Source organism: Colossoma macropomum, unplaced genomic scaffold (genome assembly GCF_904425465.1).
Source record: "Colossoma macropomum unplaced genomic scaffold, Colossoma_macropomum, whole genome shotgun sequence".
In the NCBI taxonomy this organism is placed as follows: domain Eukaryota; kingdom Metazoa; phylum Chordata; class Actinopteri; order Characiformes; family Serrasalmidae; genus Colossoma; species Colossoma macropomum.
The window spans coordinates 15,016,091-15,028,851 of NW_023494790.1; the positions used below are offsets into that span (position 1 = coordinate 15,016,091).

At 41.5% G+C, this 12,761-nt stretch overlaps 1 protein-coding gene across 3 annotated transcripts; it reads right to left on the bottom strand.

Moving 5' to 3' along the window:
• Window positions 1-6,285: 6,285 nt before the first annotated feature.
• On the bottom strand, window positions 6,286-11,182 carry LOC118809196 (cytochrome P450 26A1). Of its 3 annotated transcripts, none has more exons than XM_036572271.1 (7): window positions 11,019-11,182; window positions 8,758-8,868; window positions 8,387-8,611; window positions 7,851-8,132; window positions 7,615-7,770; window positions 7,146-7,514; window positions 6,286-6,913 (listed from the first exon to the last, which is right to left on the bottom strand). In XM_036572271.1, the coding sequence occupies exons 2-7, from the start codon at window positions 8,800-8,802 to the stop codon at window positions 6,575-6,577; spliced, it is 1,416 nt and encodes a 471-aa protein (XP_036428164.1). In that variant the 5' UTR covers window positions 8,803-8,868; window positions 11,019-11,182; the 3' UTR covers window positions 6,286-6,574. The 3 variants fall into 3 exon arrangements, with proteins under 3 accessions (XP_036428164.1, XP_036428162.1, XP_036428163.1); XM_036572270.1 differs by lacking the exon at window positions 11,019-11,182 and having other exon boundaries at window positions 6,575-6,913; window positions 7,146-7,298; window positions 7,380-7,514; window positions 8,758-8,946; XM_036572269.1 differs by lacking the exon at window positions 11,019-11,182 and having other exon boundaries at window positions 8,758-9,977.
• Window positions 11,183-12,761: the final 1,579 nt, after the last annotated feature.

The window sequence follows — 12,761 nt, forward strand, 5'->3', positions numbered from 1 at the left end:
CCTCTATTTACTCTTTGTCTGAAACGCTGTGTTAGAGCTCCTGTGTCCCCTCCAAATCACCCCAGTGAACTCCGATTGGTCAGCTCGCCCACTCTGTTCTGATTGGTCAACCGCTGTTCTGCCTCTACATGTTCCTCCCCTGTCTTGCAGTCTGCAGACGGACCCTTCTGTCCTGAGCAGCTGTAAACAGGGGTGTGGCTGTTGTCCAACAGCGTCAGTTCTGCCACATGAGTTTTAGCCAGTTACTCCCTCTGGTGTGTACTTTGAGCTTTGTAACTTGGCAGACTGTTTACATGTGTGAAAAGCTATATAACACACCAAAGGAAAGGGAAAAACTGGAAAAGCATAAAAGGTTCCCTTTGAAGAATATGTTTTTCTCCACATATATTATCAAGGTACAAGAACGGAAAGCTAACCAAGTGCTAGCTGTTTCTTCTGTTTGGCCTTACACTTTGGCACATTAACATCACACTCGGTGCCCTCTGAGGGCAAGGTGGTTTCTTCCTGCCTCTCTGGCAGCACTCGAACGACATATTGAGTGCCAACAAAGTTCATGGCTAGGCTGAGCCATGAACTTTGGAGGTATGTGACTTTGCGCTACAGTTGAAATCAAAGGCTTGGCGCTGTAGCTTACACAACACAATCGACTTACCGTGAGTTAGCCCATAGTCTCTTCAGCAGTTTCCTTTTCCAGTGAAGGCCAAGCACGTAATAAGTAAACAAAAACAGCAAGAGGTTCATAAAGGTTCATCAGCTTGAACTCTCTTTGACCCTAACTCTCAAATGCCACAAATAAACCATAGCAGTAGGCCTGAGGGAGATGTTACTAATAAACTAATCAGAACTGATCTAAAGCTTAGTCACCACTTGTTTTAGTGTTTTTTTTGTCAGTCATCAGAAAATTATTTCTCTCTTAAAAATTATACAGTCCATCACATCATATTATCCTAATTAACACATGTGGCATACCACTTTCTAAAGTTGTAGAGCTAGGGCTATGCATCATTGGTCTTGTGAAACTACGATCACAACTACAAGGAAAACAGAAGCATCTTGTTCACTATCATTTTCTTGGTAATGTTTATTAAGTTTCTTGGTGGTTATTGGCAGAGTTACCGAGCAAGTCTTGATTTAGGGAGTGTTTTTGACATAGATATCCTGTTGGAGTTGTTGTAGCACATTCTGTGTCATCAGGTATGGGTGTAAGAGAAAGTCATGTACTTCTGCTCTCATTCATGCCAGCTTGGAGTTCGGGGCCCGCCAACTTCAAGAGAAGCAGCCGGAGGCCTCTGTCAGTCACAAACTGTGAGAAATGTTTGAACTTGTCTTCAGAAGCGTGGCAGACATTACAGTTGGAATGCTGCAATTGCAGATGTTGTTTTACAAAGCCAGTCATTATCTCTCACCTTGGCAGATCCTCCTGGAATTGGTCGTCTTATTTCTTGTCTGGATATCTCGGGGTGCTTTTGGCGCCATTTCAAAAAGCAAGCTTATTTGGGAGGGTAGAGGACTCAACTGAGATAATTGTTGTTTTTACCTTGCCATAACTTGAAAATTTAAGTTTAGAGTTACAATTGGGGCATTCATTGATGTAACTCTGAGAGTAATTTAAACCCTTTTGTGATGGGAAATGGTCATTTTATCCTTCAACCCTGTAAAATTTCAGGAGAAACAACTGCATTTCTGTAGGCCTAAATGTAACAAACATATGTCTGCAAAATGTGAACACCCCAGGTCAAATTTCAGTTGGTTGGTATTCTAAGTGAACATAAGTTAACACATACTCTACAGAGAAGAAAAATGTCATTTTTTGGCAATTTTAGTGTACAATTTCTATTTATTTGCTGAGTTTAACATGCTGGAAAAAATGTGTGATAACCTTTACATGTATAGTCATATGCAAATGTTTGGGCGCCCCTGGTCAAATGAGATTTTGTTGCTTTTGTAAGAGAAAATAAGTAAACAGATCCTTTACAGAGAACACACTTCTGTCTGTGTATTTTAATACACAATTACAGTTAATTTGAATTGAACATACTGAAAAAACAGTTACGGCACATTTTCTGTTTGGATCATTCTGACTTCAGAGTCACTTTTCAGACTTTTAAAATCTTTGGTTTTTGAGTGATGCCTTAAATATGTTTATTTTACAAAAATCAGCGACTGAACATTCCATTTTGGCCCTAACAAAAAAAAACATTATGACCACCTCCTTGTTTCTATGCTCATTGTCCATTTTATCAGCTCCACTTACTATATAGGTGCACTTTGTACTTCCACAATTACAGACTGTAGTCCATCTGTTTCTCTGCATACTTTGTTAGCCCCCTTTTACCCTGTTCTTCAATGGTCAGGACCTCCATGGACCCTCACAGAGCAGGTACCATTTGGGTGGTGGATCATTCTCAGCACTGCAGTAACACTGACGTGGTGGTGGTTAGTGTGTGTTGTGCTGGTATGAGTGGATCAGACACAGCAGTGCTGCTGGAGTTTTTAAACACTGTGTCCACTCTATTAGACACTCCTACCTTGTCAGTCCACTTTGTAGATGTAAAGTCAGAGATGATAGCTCATCTACTGCTGCACAGTTTGTGTCAGTCATCCTTGGTCCTTCATCAGTGGTCACAGGACGCTGCTCACAGGACGCTGTTGGCTGGATATTTTTGGTTGGTGGACTATTCTCAGTCCAGCAGTGACACTGAGATGTTTAAAAACTCCAGCAGCACTGCTGTGTCTGATCCACTCGTACCAGCACAACACACACTAACACACCATCACCACATCATTGTTACTGCAGTGCTGAGAATGATCCACCACCCAAATAATACCTGCTCTGTGAGGGTCCATGGGGATCCAGACGACTGAAGAACAGGTTAAAAGGGGGCTAACAAAGTATGCAGAGAAACAGATGGACGATAGTCTCTAATTGTAGAACTACAAAGTGCACCTATATAGTAAGTGGAGCTGATAAAATGGACAATGAGCATAGAAACAAGGAGGTGGTCATAATGTTATGCCTGATCGGTGTATGTGGCTTAAATATAGGTATCACATGTCCCCCAAGTCAATTCCGACACCTGACAGCCATATGGATAGTGTTTCTCCAGTCTTCTGCCTTCAGGCTTCTTCATGGCTTGTTTATGATTCCTCTGATTGTCTCCATTCATCTTGTTGCTGGTCGTCCTCTTTTTCTGTTACCTTCAACTGTTTTAAACATAACTGTCTTTTTCAATGAGTTGGTTCTTCTCCTAATATATGAAAAATAAGATAAAATAAGCTTTAGTTTGGTTATCTGGGTTTCAAGTGAAAGGTGAGGCTTAATTTGGTTGAAGATCCATTTGTTTGATCGATGGGCAGACATGAAGGCAGTCCAGCAATCCAAGTGAGAGTCATAGTGAGAGTCATGCCACTTAACCTGACAAGCTACAGGTACAAGCCATTAATCTTCATAGAGTTTCCTTCCCAAAAGAACTTGAGGAATTTGTTTTTACTTGTTTGGCTTTATTATCAATGTCTTCCTCTGTTATTCTAGCAGGTAAATGGGACACAGCTATCGTTCAAGCTTCTGTTTCACTGAAAACTGAGAAAGCTGTGCTCGGCAGGCTTGAAGAATGATGCCACTTGAAGCGTGTCGGGGTGTGGCCCCTTGCACTTTCAGCAAATGAAATCATTCACCACTCATTGTAACTTGCAGTCAGGAAAAGAAAACCTATAATAACTTTTTTGGAGACCATTTTTATTTTTCATTTTAGTAATACATGCTATTGTGTCCGCTTTGACGGTCACCAGGGGCAGCATGTATGTACATAGCTCATCCTTTACCTTGAGGCTTTGGTGTGTTCATTCCTTTGTTGATAATTCACCAGCCATGTGGGCTGTTTAACTTCCAACCATTACTGGGATCCGATTTTTCTTCTTTTTCTTCATTATGTGGTGTTTTACCATGAATTGAGTCGTTTTCATTTACAGAGTGATGTATTTCACTGCCTTCCATAGTCTCACCCGTTCTTTTCTTTTTACGCCTCATGGGCATTTCGAGGCAATTCAAATCCATTTTCATTATCATTTGTTTATGGACAGACACATATAGGACTTGCGGAAGCTCAAACTCTTGAGAAATGGACAATTTAACGTGCCTGTGAGGTCATGCCTCTTTTTGTAAATGACTGAACTTTTCCTGACCCTTGAGACCCATGAAAAGCCCCCACTTGATTATAAATAATAGCAGCGGGCCACTAATAGGTAATCCAAATGAGCACTGGAACGATCTGATATGATTCGGGAGGAGGGCAAGAGTGCAGCAGACATGTAAATGCTGTTAGGAGCGTTCGAATTGACTTTTGTGATAATGAAAAAGCCATTTGCACCTTGGTGCTGGAGTGCCATGTCTCTGTCTGTGGAACAGCTCTTTTACACCCCGTTTGTTATAGCATTGAGCTAAGTTTAGTTGGAGCTACTTATGCTTAAGTGCACATTAGACTTGCTGGGGCACTAAAGGTGTCATTTCTCAGGGGACAGGACATGAGGAGTCATGTAGAGTTCAGATTACAAATTAATTGTGGTCTTTAAAAGTGAGATTTTCTATCCCAGCACAGTATATTTCAGAATTCTGCCCAGATGGGCATGAGGATTTGTTTTTGTTTTTTTAGAGGTAAGAAAGCTCCTGTTTTCAGGGCTAGTGTGGAAACAGCCATTCTTTTCTCCACACAGTGCCTGAACAGGAACTGTTACGATACAGGTCCAGCTGCAATTACATTGATTTACTTGACCCAAGGCTTGAGGAACTGCATAAAAACAAGAGAGTCTGAAATGGCTTGCATTTGGCAGCTGTAAATTCTGTATATGCTCACAAATGTAGACAAAAAAATGGCTCTGAGAATAAAAAGTTCTCTTGTCGCCCCTCGATGTTAAACAATAGGCTGGGCGGAGGTTCTTTACAAGGTGATAGGAGGAAAAGTTCAGCTGCATCTATCACAGGGCCCGGGCCTGCTCGGATAGGACGGCTGGACATAAAGGTGTCAGCTATGCAGTTGGGTGGATGTAAATCAGGAGCTCGTAGGACGGGGTAGAGAAATGGCTAACAGAGGCATCTGCCAGGCCGCCAATGCTTCTCTGAATCTTTCCCTCTCTCTCTCTTTCTCTTTCCAAGTGTCACGCAAGGACAAGTCCCTTCCACATGACCCCTGTGTGCTGGGATACAAGCCCGCCCAGGCAGCCCTCTCCACCTCTATCGTCTTCTTCCTTTAATGTTGTAATTTGTGAAATTTTGCTCCTTTGATGCATTTGCGAGAGGGTGAGGCCACACTTAAGCTAGTTATTCTATAGCGTTAGACCTTCATCATTCCATTCAAGCCACCTCCTGTTCCAGCATTCACAAGGAACTGCTCTGTTGTGGAAAATACGGCACGGCGAGCAGTTGCGACATTGCCAAACACATCCTCCTTCTCCTTTCCTCTCTGGTGTGAACTCTCCACCACCCTCTTTCACAGCGGCCGCTCTCGCTGATGTCACACTGTGCTGCTTATTATCCTTGTGGAGCTTCCGTTCTGCTCCCAGGCTTCTCACCCATTTATTTTTCAGAGTAATGGACATGGGCTGTGGACGTTGTTCCTTTTGATGATCCGTAGACTTCTTGTTTTCAATATTTTTCTTTGGAAACAGTCTAGCCTGATGAGTTCAATTAATGGGTAATTCTCCATATGAGATTAAATTAAATCAGTGTATAATAGCTTCTGCTTACAAATCTCAGAATTAAATGCATCTGGTGGTCAAGAGATCTTATCAAGTTATGGACCCTGTATTCACTTCTGTTTCTTTAAAGGGCTGCTTTGTCATACTGATTGATGTTAGCTGTTCTTCAGTGAATAGAATTTGTACCATCTGCTTTTTTTTTACATACACTACAATTACAGTGCTTTAGCCATTTTGATCTTACTGAGTGTGCGTTATAGCCAGTTCTCCTTGCTGTATACATCCCTCATTACTGAAAGTGAGAAAACTTTCACATCTTTCCCAGACTGATGCATGTTAACTCCATGTCATCAAGCAGCTAAACAATGCCATATTATGGTGACAATGCCAACATTTTTTGATGCCTGATCTGCTTTATTTCATCTGTCATTAAGCCAGTACCACATAACTGGGTATACTGCTTTTGGCAATGCTAATACACATACACACACACAAGTTTCTGTTTCAGTGTTGTTTTGGGCAAGGGTTTCAAACATGTTTAAACAGATTCCAGTTTTCAAAATAAAGAAACAAAGTTTGTGCAATATTGTCAATGTTTTATTAAATAAAGTCCATACAGCAAAGAGTAATTTAAATAAGTTGCATTCAGTACAAAACACTAAATATATATAAAAACAAAGCTACATTACAAATATACATCACAGATACCTCATAGAAATACAGCGATCCATGTAAGAGTAGTGCCCTTTGTTAAAAATGGATTTATATACAGATTTATTATATAAACCAAATATAAAAATGTCATACATCACATTTCATCTAGAAAATTAAAATATGCCTATGTACAATGCTCATGTTAGCATCTTATAGCCGATTTAATGGACTAATTGCTGATGTAAGGGCTGAACTTTGTGGGAAGATTGTCCACAGGGTACACAGTTGGGCCTGTTTTCATTGTTGGCGGTCCATTCAAAAGTGTCCAGTTGCACTGCTGTACTAGCTCAACTAAAAATATCTTGAGCAGCACTTTGGCAAACTCTTTGCCCACACACATTCTGGAACCTCCTCCAAAGGGGATGTAGTTAAACCTGGAACTGTCCTCCAAGCCTTTGGTCATGAATCGCTCTGGCTGGAATTCCTCTTTGTTAGGGAAGACATCTGCGACATCATGTGTATCACAAATGCTGTAAATGACATTCCAGCCTTTAGGAATCTGGTAGCCCTGGAGAAAGCACAAGATGGGAAGAGATGATTAAAGATGACTAGTCATTGTAGCATAGGTGAGTCTTCCCAGCAGACAGATATCAAGATCAAGACCATGATAATGTGCTATTAAATTAACTCAATTCCTTTATTTAAAAGAACACCCCCTTACTATTCACAGTTCAGTTCTCTTTTACATCACCAGAGACTGATCAATTTGATAAAGAATACTGTATGAAATGTTAACTTACATTAAGTTCGAAGGTTTTGAGTGCCACGCGGAATCCCCCAGGTACAGGTGGATTAATCCTGAGGGTTTCCTTGATGACGCACCCAGTGTACTTGAGTTGTTCTAGTAGCTCCATATTTAGAGCCTTTCCAGGTGAGTGCATACTTAAAACGTCCTGTGGGAGAAAGAAGAGCGGCTCAGTGTCCATCCATAATTTGTCACACAAAATGTGTTCCACAGAGGTAAAAGGTCTTACCTTCTCTTTCAGCTCGTCTCTAATTCGCTGAACCACCTCAGGATTCAGCCCCAGGAACATCACCAGAGAGGTTGCTGTGCTAGCCGTGGTCTCATGGCCTCCAAAGAGAAGTTCAGTTGCTGACTCCTTCATCGCCTGAGGGTTCAAAAAAACAAACAAACATACATTCGTTAGATCCCTGAACGAGTTTTAGTCAAGATACAATCTCTACAAACTATGAGCAAAAAAAATGTACCTGCATGCTAAGCGGCTCGTCACTCTTTCTGCTATTTTCTATCAACAACTGAAGCGCGTCCTTGTGTATTGGCTCGTTTTCGTTGTCGCCATCTTGGATTTTCTTTTTGATGTTCTCCTCTATTTTGGCGTGGATAAAGTTTCGTGCTTTCAGGCCCTGTTAAGAGAAACAATTAGTAAAACAGAAAAAAACGAGCTCTTTAATAGATATTTTAGGCACTAAATGTTGTGTTTTACCCGATATAAGCCGCTGAAGGGGACGTCAATGGGAAGGGAGAACAGGTTCTTGATCATTTCCTCAAAAGCTTCAACCAGCGCTTGCTCGTCAGTCTTGATCTGCTCTGGCTCGAAGCCCAGGAGGATCCTCATGGCAATGCGGAACATGAGGCGCTTCATGTCCGGGTAGACGAGCACGCAGGGGACGCGCTGCATCCAGTCCTGCACGGCACTCCGCACCTCCTCCCGGATTACCGGGATGTAGTGCTCCAGAGCATCCCGAGAGAAAGCCTTCATCACCGCCTGAAAAAGACGCAGTCAGCGCACCGTGCCCCACAGGTATTTCGATAGATAGATAGATAGATAGATAGATAGATAGATAGATAGATAGATAGATAGATAGATAGAACTACAGCACCATTTAATGTGCAACGGGAAAATTCGAACAAGAAGCTGGCGAATAGAAAACCAACTTCAGCCTTGTACAAAACATGTAGATAAAACGCTTCAAATACGTTAAGAAGAGTCGTTTATCTGGAGAATGAGAGCGTCCTTACCTTTTTCTTATTCCTGTGCTGGCTGCCTTGGACGTTGGAGAGCGTATCAGAGCCCAGGATGGTCCTGACCGATGCTGGCCACTGAACGGCAACAAGTTTGTGCTCCCCCAGCAGAATCTGCCTCACGTTATCAGCGCCCATCACTCTGACAGTGGGGTTACCGAATAGGTGCGTTTTGTAGATAAATCCGTATTTCTGTCGCTTCATTCGGAGAAATTTCCTCCTCTGAGAATCAGGAGAACACAGTGCATGATCAGCACGGGCTATGAGAAGGAACCAAAGCAATAACCTACAAATGTCAGTATAACTCTAGTGGAAAAAAAGAGGAAAGCTATGCCACAACATGGACACACAGCAGACCCTCACTTTACCTGCAGGATGAGCTGCAGTGTCTCTCCAATGAACGGTAAGCCCATGGTCCCTGGAGGAAGGGGGCTTCCACAGCCCGGATCAATCCCTCTGACTACCAACACCTCCCACAGCTTCACCGCGGCCAGAAAGAGCAGGACCGGGAGCACCACCGTGCAGAGCAAGGTTACCAGTAAAGTGTACAAACCCATAGTAAGAGATTTGAGAGACTGTTGGCTGTGAACTGCGAAGGTCTCACCCCTTTTATACCCATTCCCTGCGTCTCGGCCTCCTGTTACCTTGCTCAGATAAATTAGTTCACGCAAAGTTCATCTTTAATTGCGGTGTGGGTGTCGCCCCGCCCCACGGTGCCAAGGAGCCGCCTCTACTTTAAAACTCTGCGCCATTTGTTATAGGCGTATTTTAATAGCAGCACCTCTTGTAGAAGCCCAGACAATCCAGAGGATTTGCACTTTGAAAAGGTGTTAATGCCCCCCCTCCCAACACAAAGGCGAAAGAGCTTGGCTTCTTTGGGCTTTAAAGGGGAACTCCACCAATTAAAAAAAATCTGCATAATTAAATGGTTGAGGTGTAAACAAAGTCGCTCAGAGTGGTCTGATGTGAAATGCTCCGTTCTAGAGAAACTTACCGAGTCAGAATTGTTCACAGTGGTGGTAATAGGAACCAGGCGTCCACCTCTGAAAGCTCCCTCACATAAAGTTATTACATGTAATGGTAAGATGGCCATAGTTTTGTGAGGTTTTTGGCTTAAAATGTATTTTAATTCATTTATTTTAATCCATTCATCGTGGAGGGGGTGCATGCGGGGTGTTACAAGGCAAAATAGCCCCCAAAGATTTTTTTTTTCAGATTTCTGCCTATTTTACCATCATCAACATCACATTTAAAACTCAGATGACGTGTAGTGTTTAATGCCTCTAAAAGCCAACTTTTTCAGTTCATTAAACGGTGACCTAATGCCTGAGATGTTGTTGTTACAGAATAGTTTTGAAATGATCTAAAATATATTTGCAGGTCCATAGGTGGGGCATTGTAAGAGAAAATAATCCCCAAATAAAGCTTAATTCTTCAGATTTATCACTGTTCTACCATTATCAACACTACATGTAACAACTCAAAAGATATGTGGGTTCACATGTTGTTTGGATAGCAAATACAACTATTTGTCTTGTAGACATCACAACCCCTGGTTCCTATCCCCACCACTGTAAAGAAAATGATCTACAATTAATTATCTACATTTCACATCAGACCGCTCTGAAAAAATGGTGGAATTCCCCTTCAGTGTTTAAACTTTGGCTGGAACTGGAGGGAAGACAAAATTTTGATAAAATGATAGAATCCCTCTTTTATATTTACATTCTAAATATAGCCCTTTTGAAAATGGTGCTATATAGCACAAAAAGTGTTCTCCTATTGTACAACACTCTTAAAAAAATATGGTTCTTCAAGGGTTCTTTAGTAAAGGGAATGGTTCTGTATAGAACCACGAACACTCAAAGAACCATTGCTTAAATTGTTCTTTGCATGGAAAAATGGTTCTTCAGATTGATGGAGAATGTATTGTACATTGTTCTAAATAGAACCTTTTTGAAAGTGGTTCTATATAGCCCCAAAAAGCGTTCTTCTGTTGTTACAACACTCTTAAAAATGGTTCTTCAGGGTTTCTTTAGCAAAGGCAGTGGTTCTGTATAGAACCATGAACACTCAAATAACCATTTCCATGCTTAAATTGTTCTTTGTGTGGTGAAATGGATCTTCAGATTGAAGAAGAATGTGTTGTATGTGGTTCTTGACATTATATAGCACCAAAAAGTTATCCCTTTTGGTGCTATATAAAACCATTTTCAAAAAGGTTCTATATAGAACCATGTACAACACATAATTGTTCTGAAGAACAGTTTCACCATTTAAGCATGAAATGGTTCTATACAGGTTTAATGGTTCTTAATAAAATTACTGCCTTTACTAAAGAACCCTCGAAGAACCATCTTTTTAAAGAGGAGCCGGCTGCTCGAACCTGTGATATGAAGAGGTGCAGGCTGACTAAAGCTAATTCAGCTTATTTGTCGAGGCTGGTGAGGGTGAATCCGAGTTAGAACCGCAGTGCTGGACTTTAACCCTGGACTGACTCGCAGTTACTACGTCTCACATGTGGATATAAAAGAATATGATGGCGGGTTCAAACCTGGGTCAGCTTAAAGAGTGACGGAGTGGAACAAGGTTGTCGGTACACGAAGAGTAAACAGCAAGCTAAACTCACCCACAGCACTGTTTTTACGACTGCTGTAACGAGGAGCGGGGCACCGAGGATAAGGCAGCCAGTGAGACAGAAGGGTTCCAGATTTCACAGCGAACTTTATGGATTTCCTCTTTCTCGATCTGAGAACAGTTAGCTGCTGGAGCATTTGCCCCGCATTTCACCTTTCAGTTTCTTTGAGCTCCTGATGGCGTGAATGAGTACGAAGTGCAGGAGATCTCCGTGTCTGGAGGCTATTTTAGGGCATGTGTTTATTTAAACAGCGCATTCGCGTGTTAAACCGTTAGGCGGCCATTGCTGTGTTTACTTTGTTTAAAACACGACTCGAATCTCTCAGACTTGGTCTTCTCTGTGAATCCTGTAATGATCGTGCCTCTTCTTTCCTCTGAAGAATCGCTAACAATGTGCGAAATACTGGCACTAATAGCTACTCTGCCCACAAGCATGCTACCTGAAGTTCAAGTATAGTTCATTCACACCTTTGAAGGGGAATTCCACCAGTTTGTCTCAAATTCTCTGCATAATTCAGTCATTGAGATGGAAATAAGGTTATTCAGAGCGGTTTGATGTGGAATGCTCTATTCTAGAGAAACGTGAGGACTGATTTTCTTTACAGTGGTGGTGATGGGAACCAGGGGTCGTGTGTGATGTCTACAACTTAAATATAACCATTTTATTTACTACCCAAAACGACCAGTAAATCTATACATTTTCTTGGTTTTAAATGTAGTGTTGATTGTGGTAAAATAGTGGTACATCTGAAAAATATATAATATCTTAAAAATATATAATAATATATGCCTATATATTTATTTTCTGTATGGGACATAAAACAGTGTCTCAGGAAGCATATACAAAACTATTTCATGTCATAACTTTATGTGAGATGGCTTCGGACGTCTGGTTCCTATCACCACCACTATGAACAATTCTGGCGCTAAGTTTCTCCAGAATGTAGCTTTTCACATCAAACAACTCTGAATAACTTTCAATAACTGTTTACATCTGAACCATTTAATTACGCAAAAATGGGGGGAAATCGGTCAAATTCCCATTTAAATAAACAAAGTTGGTGCTTATCTGACACTGAAAACTTTGTCACTCAGTACTGTTGGTAATGCACTCAAACTTAAGTGGCCAAATGAGTGAAAGCTAGTGGAAGTGAACCTAAATTTCCAACACATGCGCAAAATTACGTGTTTTCGACAAGATCACTTTATTACTTCAGACGTCGTGACCTACGGGAGAATTCGTGGATAATTTTGTTGTACTGCCCATTTCAGATTCTAATGTGATTGTACAAGGACGCGGGATACGTTGAAATTCGCTCCTCATAAGCCCCGCCTCGTAGGCTATGATTGGCTGGCGCGCTGTTGATTTCTCCACCCGTATTCAGACAAACCACGCCAACCGCTCTGAGGCTGCTCGTGATGACGAGCACACAGTGGCTTTACATTTCAGCTTTTAACCAAATAATGCAGGTCTGTAGGAGTCACGAACCACTCATTGGTTCCCTTACAAATCATTACATATAAGAATTGACAACTAACCGAAACTCACCACTTTTTATGGAATAATGCAATATTACAGGTAATAAAGTGACGATGGCGACCTGATTTAGCGTAGCTCTCGCTGCCGCTGAGGTCATTTTAGAATTTCAGTTTAATGGAGAAACGAATAAGGGAAATACAGTGTGATAAAGCTAAAAAACATGCACCACATTGCAGTTTTCAGCCAGTAGCTCAG